The 14758-nt window shown below is 38.8% G+C and overlaps 2 protein-coding genes across 9 annotated transcripts in view; both read left to right on the top strand.

The window, feature by feature from the left end:
• The first annotated feature begins 28 nt into the window (after nucleotides 1-28).
• Nucleotides 29-7608, top strand: LOC137135673 (group 3 secretory phospholipase A2-like). 3 transcript variants are annotated; one of them, XM_067520089.1, is made up of 7 exons: nucleotides 29-949; nucleotides 1131-1263; nucleotides 1997-2131; nucleotides 2407-3341; nucleotides 4235-4364; nucleotides 6558-6677; nucleotides 6816-7608. In XM_067520089.1, exons 4-7 carry the CDS (start codon nucleotides 3335-3337, stop codon nucleotides 6991-6993), a joined length of 435 nt encoding a protein of 144 aa, XP_067376190.1. In that variant the 5' UTR covers nucleotides 29-949; nucleotides 1131-1263; nucleotides 1997-2131; nucleotides 2407-3334; the 3' UTR covers nucleotides 6994-7608. The 3 variants fall into 3 exon arrangements, 2 of the variants coding, with proteins under 2 accessions (XP_067376190.1, XP_067376189.1); XR_010915477.1 differs by having other exon boundaries at nucleotides 4235-6677; XM_067520088.1 differs by lacking the exons at nucleotides 4235-4364; nucleotides 6558-6677; nucleotides 6816-7608 and having other exon boundaries at nucleotides 2407-3792.
• A 122-nt stretch (nucleotides 7609-7730) lies between these two features.
• LOC137135671 (probable E3 ubiquitin-protein ligase HECTD4) overlaps nucleotides 7731-14758 on the top strand; it is a 37038-nt gene continuing 30010 nt past the window's right edge. For 5 of the 6 annotated variants that reach the window (XM_067520084.1, XM_067520082.1, XM_067520081.1 and 2 more), the window contains exons 1-5: nucleotides 7731-8415; nucleotides 10955-11508; nucleotides 12947-13036; nucleotides 13130-13257; nucleotides 13965-14073. In XM_067520084.1, coding sequence (XP_067376185.1) covers nucleotides 8269-8415; nucleotides 10955-11508; nucleotides 12947-13036; nucleotides 13130-13257; nucleotides 13965-14073 — 1028 coding nt within the window. In that variant the 5' untranslated portion in view covers nucleotides 7731-8268. The remainder of the gene's footprint in view (nucleotides 8416-10954; nucleotides 11509-12946; nucleotides 13037-13129; nucleotides 13258-13964; nucleotides 14074-14758) is intronic. The other variant, XM_067520080.1, reaches the window with a different exon arrangement.

Genomic DNA, 14758 nt, shown 5'->3' with positions numbered 1-14758 from the left:
CTTATGAACCTGCCTGCTGTGAACGTGTAAGTTATGAAGTTATGGCAGCTCTGCACGTTTTGAGGATATAAGAGGACAAAATGTGCCATCAGATGTACGCCATTCTCAGAACCGCGGACCTTTTACATTTTTGTCTTAAAATAATTAGGTGGATTTTAAAAATGCAGTTCTTGCCTAAATACAGTATCATATAGTATACAGTATCATTTCTAGCAACTGACGCCAAGGACAAACCCTGTCAGAGTCACATGCAAATCCTCAAAAATGCGGAGTGTCGCCCCTTTCAACACAAAACCTTTACCCTGAAGGTAAATACTGCACATGCCTATGCCTTCCCCAGAGACATACGCCTTAACCCGGTCGGTGCAGACCTACACCGATGCTTTGGAAGAATCTCTCTATTCAAACATTAACTTAATAGGACTAATACACAGTATGGTTACACACACCTTTAGCACTGAGATGCAAAGCAGATTCCTACCACTTGTTTTCACATTATCATCGCTTATTTTATCAAGAGCACAAGATGTGATCGGATCAGGACACTCCTGTCTCAGATGGAGTCTGGACGATCGCAGACAGACGCGCATTGCATTTCTACGAGAGGAAGCCGCTGGTGGTGTGCGCCTCTTGTACTGCACTCTGTGGTCCGACGATCTGCAACTGCTGACTTGCGAAGTACACACCGACCCACTGGTCACGGAAAGGCACCGCACTGTTTGCGACAGAAGCTCCACACAGGACCAACACGTTGCAAAGAAGTTCAATATTGGTAAATTGTTGTTCTCGGATGCGCCCTGCGCACGCGTCACCTCCAGCGCGCCAAAGTTCACCAGGCGCACAAGAAGGAACCTGACGGAGGGAAGAATAAGGAGGAAGCGAGCGTTGATATTGCCAGGGACGCTGTGGTGCGGCAAGGGGAGCGGAGCTGTCAAATACGAACAGTTAGGTGAGAATGATGAAGAATCATTACGTTTAAAGAATCTCGAGAGATGTCTTGGTTTTACGACCATTTTAAGTTTCAAATAACTGTCTTTAAGCATTTACAAGGAACTCTGCCTGATGACCCAATTGCATGCAAACTTGTCTTTTAACATGTGGTTGAAATAAAATCTTGTTCTTGTGCATAGGAATGTTTGAGAATACGGATAGATGCTGCCGTGAGCACGACCACTGCCTCCATATTATCCCTCCTTTCAGGGTGAAGTATGGGGTCTTCAACCCCAACTTCTATGCCGTCTCACACTGTGAGTGTGACCAAAGGTGAGTCCAAACATTTAATACTCAGGATTCCAAGTATTTCCAGCCTCCAAGGCTGAATGTATACATGTTGTGGCAGTTGCTGCATATGTTTCTTGGTAATAAAAGTGTGCCTCCCACTGAAAAACTAGTTTTATAAAATCTAACTGTAAAGTCATTTTAATAAAAAAAAGTGCCATATTATATTACTATTTATCAAGGAGTTATAAATATGTATCTGGCATTAGCCCTCAGAATAACAATTTAAATGGCCGCTTTACAATGTTGCTACACATTCACACACACACACTCAAACACCAATGGCTGCTATGCAAGGTGCTCACTTGACCCACCGGGAGCAACTTGGTTAAGTGTCTTGCCTTCAATACGTAGCCGGGAGGGTCTGGGAATCAAACCACTGACCCTATGGTCTGTGTACAACTGGCTTACCAACTAGCTACAGCCACCCACTTTGTGTTTATGCCTCCACAAACCTTTATTCAAACTAATTTTTACATCTAGTGCTTACAGGCTCATGTCAGGTGTTTACACTCTCACTCCTGGTGAAACACATTTTTAAGAATCCACTTCCCAGGTAGACAGGTTACCCATATACAGTAATAATAATCTGTTCTGTTTGAGCTACCCAGGTGTAGACAAAGTGGGGCAACATTCAAAGATTTATAGACCATTTTTGTGCTAATGCAGACTGGACTGTTGCTTGACCTTGGCTTGTTCTTTTTCTGCCTCTCACCAGGTTTCGTCAGTGCCTTCTGGATGTGAATGATACAATTTCAAATATGGTTGGATACAGCTTCTTTAACATCCTGCGGGTCCCCTGCTTTGAGCTCAAACAACAGAGGCGTTGCACTGAAATGTACTGGTGGGGAAAGTAAGAGAAACACCGTTGTTGTTTTTGGTGTAATAATTGCAGGAACAGTTAGATGGAAAATTAGAGCAGCACCTGCAGCTTAGAATAGAATGGGAGTTTGCCAAACCTTACAAAATCACGAAAAACACTCTGCCATGCCTCTGCTCTGTTTCTATTCTATTTCTATTCTATTTTTATAGTGTCAATATCTAAGAAATGTGTTGTTTATACCTTTATTTTGAAAAACAGTCTCCTTTTCATGGCTTGATATTAACATGTATATTTACTTTCTATAGGTGTAAAGTAGCCAAAAAGGCTCCATATGCTGTCTTCATAAGCTCTCTTTCTTACAACACGTCTGATACTGAAAGACATGTTGCATTAGGAGACAACACTGAGAGCAGCAAGCCAACAACAGAGGGGCAGCATATAACTGAAAAGCCTGTCATTAAACTAAACAGAAGCTCCAAAGTCAAAACAAAACATAGATGTGGCTCCAGAGACCCACCCAGGGGAGACACGAACCACCAAAGAAGAAGAAAAGGGAAGGCATGTAAAAGACTCTCTGCAGTGGCCTCCTCCAAAATGCCCACAACATCAAGGTCACGAAACACTACTTCTTCAACAAAAGTGTGTCTTTTAAATGATTCTAAAAGTAGAACTTTAACAAAAAACAAAAAAGAGGTTGGAAAATCTAAGAGCACAAGAAAAAACCTGTCAGCTTCGTCAAAGACGACTACAAACACTTACCAACAAAGATCTACAACAAATGGCACCCCATCTTTAACACAGAAGCCAAAACTTCAATTACACATTACTGCAGTCACAGCAGTGGCCAGATCCATGACAACTGACAAAAAAGTGTCAAAGCGCCGTCATTGTTGTAGATCCAGGTCACCTTTAGGGGATAACACTTTTTGGCCACATTGCAAAAGTTGTTTAGAACGAAAAACAACACCTCGCATGGCCACTGTTATACCTGAGATTACTACAAATTCATTACCAAAAAATGTGACAACGCTTCTGACTTTGCAATTCAAGAAGACAACTATTATTTCAACGCCAGTTGCAACAAAACCAAAGACAAGAGCCACAAGCAAGCCACAGAAGCAGATGGACTCCTATCTTGTGCAACATATTACAAGCCAGGAGCCCACGGGCAATACCTTAACCCAAAGCACGCATTAAGTGAGAATCTTGAAACAAAATAATGCACTGCGCAATATGACAGGTAAGTTCAAGCAGCTGCTGCCCCCTTCGTGTCTTTGGGGCCTTTGACAGGATAAGATGCCCCTAGTCACCACATTAGAGTTGCTTTGAGCAATTATAATGATAACATTCTTGCTTTGGTAGCAATAAAGTGCAATGTTGCAACAGCCAGTGAAATGATTAAGGTTATATTCACGTTACATGCTGGAGTCACCCAAATCCAGTCTTTGATTTCAAGTGGATACTTTTCTTGAAGGTGTGGATAATTCTTTTCAAATCACATCCCTTTTATGTGTGGTTCTAGATGTGAGTCATGTTGGATCACTGTCAATGAAATCCATTGTCAGAACATTCAGATCAGAATTTATGTGTTTTCAGCATCTCACAGCTGTGTTCGTGTGCATGTTGCCCATCATCATCTGTCAGGGTAGGCATCTCACAGTCCAGTAAAAATAGAAATGGCAAAGGTCAAGATGGGGAAGTTTCAGATTTGTTGGATATTTATGGAAAAAACTTATTCAAGCTAAGCATCATATCAGAACTCAGTGGTTTCCATTGCACATATGTGATGTTATTTTTAAATTAGGATGAAAAGACTAAAACCTCAGTATTAAACTAATTATTTATTATTTTATGTGAAAGGTGGTGATTAGGGCTCATAAATTAAAAGGGCCCAAAGCAATTCTGTGTTATTATTGTATTTGAAAGGTTAGTCCTGGGCATGACTTATTGTAATGCCACCTACAGGTGGCACAGAATGTTGATTTCCTCCCCCATTGATGAGCTTAGTAAAAGCTTGTGATTGTGAAAATTTGTTTTAGGTGGATAATCATATGTGAAATTTTATTTGAAATTTTATTTTCTTAGACTATTGCAACAGAAGCAATAAAACCTGTGTTTATTTTGATCCTGTAGATAATCAGTTCATGTGTGGAAGCCTCAAACATCTGGATGAATGTAGGTACAAAATCCCTCCTTTGGAGAAGAAGTATGATCTGCTCAACCTGGACTCAAAGACTGCCTACCATTGTAATTGCACCAGTCGGTAAAAGCTTTCTTTTCCTCCCCAATACAGTATTTGCATCTTGACATATGCAACCTTAGTTTACTCTGAGTAAAAATTAAGTATGTGTAGAAGGTGTAAATGGAGTACAAATGTATGCTGTTTATGTTAAAAGACTAATGCCAAGAATGTCACTGTTGTTGCAATATTTCATAATTATATATATTTTTTCCAACACAGTAACTACATTCTCATAATGATTGAGGTCAGAGTGGAGTGGAGTACTTTTTATAACTCACAAAACTAAAAAAACAAAACTATGAAGGCAACATGTTTTTTAAATAAAATGCAGAATTTTGTTCTTGTCTAGTTGTACCTACTAAATAGGTGGACAGGTTTAATAAATACCATTAACAATTACTCAGTTCTATTCAAGTGAAAAAAAGGGGAATAACTTTCCATAGGTTTATTATTTTTGCATCCCTCACATGCAGTTTCATCATAAGGGGATGCAAACGTAATGCAAACAATTTACAGTCAGTTAATACAAATGTTTTTTCATGATCAGAAGTAACAAAAACAGTTAAGGATTTTTATTTAAAAAAGTTTTTTTCTGATGAGGGAACATTGTTACAAGCTCAGTGCATTAAATGTTGAATTGATGAAAAAAATTATTTTATTCTTTTGCTATTTGATAATAACGGGATAAAAACTTTTGCATCAGACTGTATAGACTCACTGGGACACCTAATCGAGTAAGGCTCTTTTAGGAGAATGACAGCTACTCTTACCAACTTTGAGGGCCAGATGTTGTGTTGAGGGGACTGTGAGTCCAGACACGCATGCACGTGCGCACATGCGCACACACAGACACACACACAAACACACACACACACACACACACACACAGCCCCAACATCTCACTCACTCAGTTGTGTCTTCTTATTAATAGTGTGTTAACAATTTAGCCATTTTCTCACCAAATATAGCAACTTTTAGGAGACCGTAAGATAAAAAGCGACAAATCCAGTGACTTGTTTTCCAGACTTTAACTACTTACTTTGGAGGTGAGTTATTATACTTCTCAGTAAACATGGTCTCTTGTGGTTGTACTTCTTCCACTGTGTTCAGTCTGTGTAGGACAGGACAACATTGAGGTGAATGAGCTGTGGATAATCCTAAATGCCAATAATCCCTATCCAGATCAACTGCTCCTTCATTTCTATGCAAGCTAAATGAAAATTGACATTTTCTTTCTAAATGCACAGAATTGCAGTGTTTAAATTATAACCATTCTTAATACTTGATGTTTGTCTGTTTTAAAATCAGAGACACATTTCGATGTCTAAAGAACCAGACAGCAGAGAGTTTGAGGTAATAAGAATTTGAGGTTTGAAATTATTTAGATAATTAATTTTTTAAAAAGAGAACTGAGGGGAAAACGAAAACAGTGATATTTCTTTACAGTACCAGCCTATCCTCCAAGCTGTATTTGAAAAACAAAGAAACTATGATGGAATGTCAAATGAGACTAAGAAACATTCTTCTGTAGCCTTGTAATATTATTTTAATAAAAATTAAAAATTTTAGATCCCCAGGTGTGTTTTGCCTATGGCATAGAAAATAGGAATGAATATCAATATTTTTCAAGATAGCGTATTTGAAGCATCATGGTATCTCTGCACTGTAGCATGAAAAGTTCAAAGTCCTCCAGAATACAGTAGAGAAAACTGAAGAAAGAGGGGGAGGAGAGAAAAGAAGAAGGTCTTCTTATAAAAGCAGTACAGAAAAACAAATAAGCAAAAGAATGAGTGATTGTTAATCTGACACTGAGTGCAGTATGCTGTGTGTAATTTGCTCTATAGGAATTTGTATTCTCTAAATATTTTCCATCCTACAAATTTGATCTTAAACAAGTTGCTTTGAAGCCTTATTCCTTTCTATTCAGAGTACATTTTTGTTATGTTTACATTTCACTATGGATCATGTCGTTTACTATTGTATTTACCACATGTAGGCATTATCATACACAATGTGTGGTAAGACTATTATTCCTCATTCTTATTCATGGTATGTACTGTGATATACAGTGAGGAAGGCCTTCCCTATAGCTTTCTCTGTATGCATATCACTATATACTGTTTCTAATCCTAGACATTCAGTTTAACTTGCCTCTAATTTTTATTACTGTATGTGATGTAAATAATCTCTGCTTGTGTTGTTTCAATATTACAGCTTGGCTGTTCAATTCAAAAGCTTCGACCAACTAAGTACTCTCCCCCTGATACTAAAGGATTTTGTGTCTCAGTACTGCCTTAAACTGTCAAAGGAGAACAAATGCCAGCACAGACAAAGGTTTAAAGAGTAATATATTCATTCATGACAATCTTAAACAGATTTTATTTGCAGCAGTCCTAGTCACTGCTCTAATGTGTTAACTAACTTTGCCTTTGTATAAAACAATTACAATATTGGGTTATATTTCTTTTCTAGTTGTAGTGGAGGCTTCACCGAAGCCTCTGACCTACTTCAAACACTGAAGAAAGAAGAAAAAGACACTACCAAGGTTCATAAATCAGGCAATACCAGAAAAAGAGGGATTCCCGTTCGCCTCTTTAAGCGATGCCTAAGGCTGAAAAGAGAAGCTGATATCATGGTACAGCTCGCTTGATTATAGACTAAGTTGTTATATGTGCAGGGACAGTGAATTTTATAAGTTCGGCATTTTATGTTTCCTTTTTCTTATGTAAAATAAAAGTGTGATAAAAAAATACTGAAATATTTTATATACGTATTCCATGTATGTAAGTTAATTTATGATAATTTATGTGATACAAAAGTGCAAATAATCACACTGGAAAATGTGACTGACTGTTTTATTCAATTTTAAAGAGTAATTCCTGTTCAAATTTACAGCTATAGGTCTTTCATATGGCCTAAAAGTTTTCAGGATTTGAAGGCAATGGATTTTGTGCAGCACTTAATGATTTCCATACAGTTTGTATCAATTGTTTAAAAATGTTAATTTACTTTGCTTTGCCTTTACGCCTTGTACATTTTTATATTGTATATCGATGAGTTTTAGCACGTTGCTGTGTTTTAAGTCGGTTTTACGTTCAGTGTACTTTACTTTACAAAGGGACATACAGCTGAGAACGAAGATGAAACTATTTATTTCCAGTGCCGTCTATATGTACAACACAGCAAAAGAGTGACTATGACTCCTTCTCCTGACTTTGTCTTTATAAGCTGCAATACAACTTTACACCATAACTTTTAAAGATGTTTTGCTCTTTTCTGCCATTAATACATGAACACGTTTATCTGTTCTACTCATGAATATTTGACAGCTATTCTGGGCCGCGGTGCATGCTGGGAGCAGCTAGTTGGCCTTGGAAACATGGCGTCGCACTGACAGCTAGGAGACGCTCATTATCTTCTCCGGCCACCGACAGAACGGCTGACTGTTAGCGGAGCTGTCTGCGTTCAGATTTTACGTGCGAAATGAGCTTACGACAGAGGCAGTCGTCGTCCTGAAAAGACTGTTGTTCTAATGGTGCCACAATAACGGATTTAGTCCCGGTGTCACGCCCACCCTGCTCGCTAACGTTAGAACGATACCGTACGGTAAGTTAGCTCTGCCTGCAGCTAGCTGTAAACCATACCAGACAGCTAACGCTAGCTAGCAGCCAGCGTTAGCACGGCACGAGTACCCATGTAATGTGAAGAAGACCTGCCACTACAGACTGCTCGCTGCCTGACTGTTGTCTCTTAGCTAACACCCAAATCATTACTGTCTGCCCTGCTAAACACCATTGTCACAGAAGAAGGTGACGGCAGTTATGTTATTGTAGTCCGGTAGTAAGCTAGCTAGGGCGTTTCTATCGTTCTGTCACTGAATTTTTAATGTTCGTCCCCTTTGGCATCGTTGTCGGAGAAGAGAGCGATGGGCTCCGGGGCTGTGGATTCATCCCAGTGGCTTTCGGTGAAGGAGGAGACGATTTTCCTCCACGACGGACTTATTCGGGTCACAGATCTTGCCGAACTGCCTAGTGAAATTGGAGTGTCGGAACAGGGGGACACCGAGCAAGAGGTGGGTAAAAGCCTTCTCGCTCCTACACACACACACACACACACACACACACACACTGGTGTACACGCAAAACACAAGTTACTGTGATTAGGGTGTTGTTGTTTTTTTAAATTTAATATATATTATGTTTTTACACAATGCTGCAACACCGCTTAATGATAACGGTAACGCTGTCTTTTAAGTTTCCTGCCCTGCCTGTTTTTGATCCACAGTCCAGCTAGTAGCCCTTGTCAACTCATTTCCGGGCATCACATTCAAAACATGTCATGTAAGCGCAACCGCTGTAATTTGTAACTCAGAAACGTTTACAAACTACACGCCTCAGGTCACACAGCATCAGCTTTATTAGTAGTATCCGTGCAGCATCTTTTGTATACAGACAACTTGTCCAATTGCGTCAAACAGTATACATTTTTGGGTCTTGCAAATTGCAGCGTAACTAAGGGGGACTTGGTAGCCTCTGGTGTTATTTGAGAAGTAATAGTAGAATTGTTGCATACTTTAGTATACTGGGTACAGTGATCATATAAATAGTATATTGTATCTGGGTTCTAAACATAATGAAGCTTTGTTTTGTCTCATGCTTGATGTAAAACAATAGGTATAATGAAGAGCATGTTGTTTCGTGTAGGTTGATTGTGCATGTTGCTTTATCTGGAGTGGATTTTTATTTTGAAAGGAAACATGCAGGGGCTTCACACTGACGCTTGTAGAAACTTCGTGCTATCAGTGTTTATTTTCATTCTCGATATTTCCATGCACCGCAGTAAAATAAAGCTGGAACTAACTAGTATTATCAGTGAGAGTGCATTTCTCGCATTACAAACGTTGCATGTTTTTAAGCTGGTTCTTGTCGGTGGTAGATATTGTTGCCATCAACGTTACATCGACGGTTAACCATAATGTGGCAAGTGCCATTATCTAGCTAAGGCCATTGCTGCGTGTGTTACTTGATATTCCATAGTTAATCTAATACGCTGTTAATTACGTTCTGTGAATTTAACTGTTAAAAGTACACACACACACACACACACACACACAAACATGCTAAGATACACGTGTATTTTTATATCATTATTTTATAAATTGAGTTTTTATTTAAAATTTTTTGTTCGATATGTATGACCAAATTCTGTCTACACAGTTGTTAGTTTTGGCACAGTTCCACACTTACAGAGGGAAACGTTTATTATAGTTTGTTTTTCACAGAGAAGGTCAGCTGTCTTGTGCTCGTCAACAAATATAAATTGTAATTTTAATGATTTACAGTGGTGTTTGTAGCTGTAACATAACCTCTTGACCATGTGTCTACTGTAAATGAGAGATTTTTGGCTGATATAGTGTAAATATATGCGTTCTGTCAGTGGTTTTGACAGATGACAAACCATTTTTCTGTTAATGAATCTTAAAGAACAGACTTAAAGTTCATCACAAATGCTTGATTTCTTTTTTTTTCCTAAACTGTACAACAAAGTAATATAATTCATGTACCACTAAATAATGTTAAATGTGTTCTCATATTTATAAAGTATAGCTAAAATAAAATTAAAGGACTGTAGCTCTGCTTGTTGGTATCAACCTCCTGTTACCCAAACATAGCCAAAAAAACATCCTTGCATCATTGGTTGTTACGCTTTTGTCTTCTTATTCTAGATCCTGGTTTGAGTCTCCATATTCCTAGACTTCTCTGTGTCCAGCTTTAAGACTGACTGGGTCATTCAGTGTTGTTTCCGTAGGTGTTGTGATGCTGGTTATTTTTATCCACTTGCAGCAGTATTTTTGCAGAGCAAGGTGGAGAAGGCCCAGCATCCAGTTAAGGAGTGTTACTGTAACATTAGTAGCATTTCTGAAATTGAATCAATAGAAATTGGGCCTGCTAAATGGTATAATGGATTTTTTTCTAGCCCATGATTCATGGGCAACAGAGTGTAACCACTATCTGCAACGCTGCCTAAGTGCATGGGAAGCACATTGTTTCACTTGTGATAGGCTATCCCGAATTTTGTTTGCCATCTCTTTCTTTGCTATCTCATCATTATTTCATATTCCACAGAACTGTAGATGCAGTTTAGTATGTGAAAATGTTTCATCATTAGACTGCAGAAATTCTGCAAGTCCTACAGATAAATCATAGGTATGTCAGAAATTCTCAGATTTTTAAACTAATATGTTAGTATACTAATATATTAGTGTACAATATAGTTGGACATAGGCTGGATTTGTTGACAAGCCCTACTTGTTTATAAAGCATTTATAAAACATTTGTTTATATAATCAGAAAAGCAAATACATTTGGATAAAGCCAAATGTTCTATGAATTTGTTCTCTAATCTTTAATCGCACATAATATAGAATACAAAAAATGTTTTTAACGTCAAATGTAGTTTATATGTAGCAAGACCAGTCCAGTTTGCTTGTTTGCTTCTCTGAATATTTTTGTTTTCTTAAAACTATAGACAGATTGTTGCAATTTTGACTGCTGTTAATGTAAGCTTATCTTTTTTCCTTTCTTGCTATATACCTCTTTTTTTTTCCCCAGATTCTAACATTTGAGACAAAAAACCCAGTAGAGCTTGCTGAGCGTCTGCGTGCTGTCTGTGGGAATCAGAGCAATGCATATGCACGCCTCCTGGAGTATCGTCTCAATGCTCTGCGAGGCCTGTGGGGGGCACAGCGGCAGCTAGCCCTGGAGGAACAGCAGGAACGTGAAGGGACTGGAGGGGCTGATGAGGAGACCTTGGCCTTGCTTAAAAGGCAAGGTCTGCTCCAGCAACCTGAGCAGGCACCCTTTACCTCTCGTGTTGGTCTGTTGCTGGTCTTCCCCCTATTGCAGTCCCAGACTCGCAGTGACCCAGCACTCTGTGGTGTCACAGCGGAAGTACTGCTGGCCTGCCTCCGGGACTGCCAGCCGCTCAGCCTTAGCAAAGAGCCCGCTGATTGCCTCAATGGCCTGGAGGGGCTGCTCTGCTCTTGGCTGGAAGATGGTACCCAGGAGTCAGGCCAGCCACAGGGTCCGGCTCAAACGCAGATCTTCCACACACAAAGACAGAGGGAAAATGCTGCTGCTGCACTTGTGGCACTTGCATGTGCCAGGTGAGGCCTTATATTCTCTGCTCTCCTACCTTCACACTTCATAGGCTCTATCTTGGTTCTTGTAATTTACTTTTAGCACACACTGTATCAATCTTTCTTTATTGCCTGCACTATTTGATAAGGAGTAGCTGAACATTTTCTAATTGACATTTGTATGTTTTTTAAATTTTTGGGATTTTACAGGCTTTCCTGCTTAATGTTATCTCAGGGTCAATGCAAAAATCGTATGTTTCGGTGTAAAACTAGTGTTCTCAGCTCAGAGTTGCTGTGTTTGTTTAAAAGTCGTACTTCAAAAGAAGAAACAAATCATTTGCTGCTGCAGTTTCATTCACTATTCTAAAGAAAGAAATGCATGGGGCTGCCGCAGAGGGTCCCCATGGCCTTAACAATGTCTTATGTATATAGGGGTGACACCAATATTTACTGTATCTTGTGCTCAAAAAGAAGTTAAGCCTAAAAGTGTAACATACAGTGATTAGTTTGGTTTGGTGCTTTTTGTGTTTGACACCTAGTCCACAAAAGTGCTGAATGTTGGTTTTTCTTTTGTTTGTTTGGTTGGGTTTTTTTTGCATTATCCACTTTGAACTCTGGCTTCTGTTTGTGACAGCTGATCTTGACTTGTCAAAACCAGAACTCTCCCCTCTTTGTTCAGCTTCTGTTAAAGCTGAGGGTTCTTTGTTGTGGGGAACCATCCAGCCCTGGTGGCTTTTCACTGACACTGGGAGTTAATTAAAGGACTATCAGCTTCACTCCGCCTCACCTCTGAGGGGGTTGGTTAGTAAAATGCATTTTGTGAGAGGGTGAAATAAGCAAATTCACTGCATCACTGTGTGCTTTGATATCAGCTGTTGATAAGATGTTTAAATAGTAAGATGTAGGGTTTAGCGGTGGCACAAGCCTAGCTCATATTTGTTGTCTGTTGCTTGTAGAACATGAACACCCCTGAACAGCATGTACAGGATTTTATGCTGGATTGCACCAGAATCCCTGTAGCACTGTAAAATCAAAAATAACGGTATTTGTTGGTTTAACATAAAAATGATATTACCATACTGTATTCCTTTCCCTTTATTTTTAATGCTTTTTTGTTGTTGTTTTTATTTTGTTTTTTAAGACTGTTTTCCAACCCGGCAGAGACAAACATCAGAAAATTACTACTACAGAATAGTACTACAAATTGAACACTACACAGACTTAAGCAGGTTGCTCTCTACATTTTACAGAGAGTCACCGTGTAAAGTAATTACTTGTTTTGTTCTAATGGAAATAATTCTTTCATTCAGATTCATAAAACATGTATATTAACTCCCCGCACATTGCATCACAGCACTTCCATTATTCAGGCCAATATTATTGTGCTTACAGTTACAGAAATTCTTGATAATAAGCTGGGTTTCAGTGCTTAGGCCCCCTAACTAATCTGCAAAACGTTTTCCAGGGGATCTCTGAAGACCTTTATACACACAGTTCACCTGCTGCAGAAACAAACAGATCTAGGCCAGCTCCCTGTCTCAGATGTTTTGTACAGGTGAGGAAATTATTTAATTTAATCTGAAAGGTAACTATTAGCTTTTATGTGACTTTCTCAATGTTTAACCGCTCTTTATCTGCCATCGTTCAGACTTTTGCTTCTTGAAGGAGGCCCAGGCTCTCCATCCTGCCTCCTGGGGGGCAAACACAGTGTTTCATGGGGTTTTGAGGACATGTTGCCCACACCTGATAATACCACTGGAGGAGTAGAGAGTAAAGGTAAACTGTTTCTCTACATGTGTCAAACAAACAAACAGATCATAACAATGGGCAGACGATGTTCTCTCGTGTGGTAGTCATGAATTATGATACATTTTCCATCAGAGCAGTTTACCTATTAAAAAAAGGTTCAATAACTCGGCTACAACAGCAGTTGAGTGATAGAAACGTTATCAACACGCCCACTCACTCACTTTTAATCCTCCAATTCAGGACAGAGCAGCATGCTGCATGCACGAGCTGACACACATAATACGGACATTGCACTAGAGGGCTTGAAGGATAAAGTCTGGATAATGTTGGCAGCATTTCACTCAGACATTTTTGTTCACACATACACCACATCCTAAAAAAGTCATATTATTGTCAGAATTCTAGTGCATATCTGAAAGGGACTAAATAGTCTCATTTTACCTCAGCTTACTGTGATGATTCATACTTCAGCAATCGATCGACTGACCTTGTAAAGGGATATAAGCTGATCAGAGAATGTATTCGCATGTATGCTGACCAGCCATAAATCAAATATATTTTAAGCTAACCTGAGACAAATTTTTTTTGCCTAAACCTGCAAATGTATGACTGTTTTTAAAACATACACACAGCAGAAATTCCTCCAGTGTTTTACCACCTGCTTTCATCCATTACTCTGTTACCTCCACATACATTTTATACATCTGTCATTCTTTTTCTGGCTGTATCTGTAGACACTGACCTGGGGCGCTGTCTAGCCACAGATGGGCTTTATCTATATACCACTAACTCCTCTGGGAGAGGACTTAGCAAGCTGGGCTCTGGTTTACATGGGACACTGAGGTAATGTGACACCACTTTCCTCCCTTTCTTTATCTGCAGCATTCAGAGAATTACAAGAGAGAAAGACAGATAGAGCAAGTGAAATACTAAAAATATCCCTTATCAATTATCACCCTTTTCACATCCCAAGTCAACAATGGTGCAACACTATTTCCTAGACCTTTTAGCTTTAAATCTGCAGTACACAGATAAATCTTTCACACCTGTCTTTGATTGACTTGTACAATACGGTACGGTATATCCAAACCTAGAAAAGCTTAATTTTAAAGTGTTTTTATTGTTTTTATTTTTTTTTTTAAATGACATGCAAAAGAACTTGCAGAAAATATGTGTCACATTTAGACTGTGAAGGACTGTGAATTAAATAAAATGTTTAGAATTTTGTTCAACATTAGTTATAATAACTTGAACATTTCTTTATTAAAATTGTAAACTACCGTTAAATAACCAGCTAGCACAGTTTATTGTAGTGACGCTCAAATGACTGCATTTCTAGACCAGAATATATTTCAAGTAGCTCAGAGTTGCTTTACATTGACATATTGTCAATAACTTATCATATTCCACCCTCAATATGGTAAACATGATGCTTACGTTTGTGGAAATTATTGTAATTCTAATGACTGCAGATGTTTGCCAAAAGACATTTGGAGATTATTTGTGTGTATAGTAGGTCTTTTTTTTT

The sequence above is a fragment of the Channa argus genome, chromosome 11 (assembly GCF_033026475.1).
Source record: "Channa argus isolate prfri chromosome 11, Channa argus male v1.0, whole genome shotgun sequence".
NCBI lineage: Eukaryota > Metazoa > Chordata > Actinopteri > Anabantiformes > Channidae > Channa > Channa argus.
Note: the sequence above shows the minus strand (reverse complement) of the source record. Positions and strands in the feature narration are given on the sequence as shown.

Coding starts and splice junctions, on each gene's coding strand:
- LOC137135673 (XM_067520088.1), top strand. CDS start 322: ATGCCTATGCCTTCCCCAGAGACATACGCCTTAACCCGGTCGGTGCAG. Junction 950..1,130: donor TGTCAAATACGAACAGTTAG/GTGAGAATGATG, acceptor TCTTGTGCATAG/GAATGTTTGAGAATACGGAT. Junction 2,132..2,406: donor GAAATGTACTGGTGGGGAAA/GTAAGAGAAACA, acceptor TACTTTCTATAG/GTGTAAAGTAGCCAAAAAGG.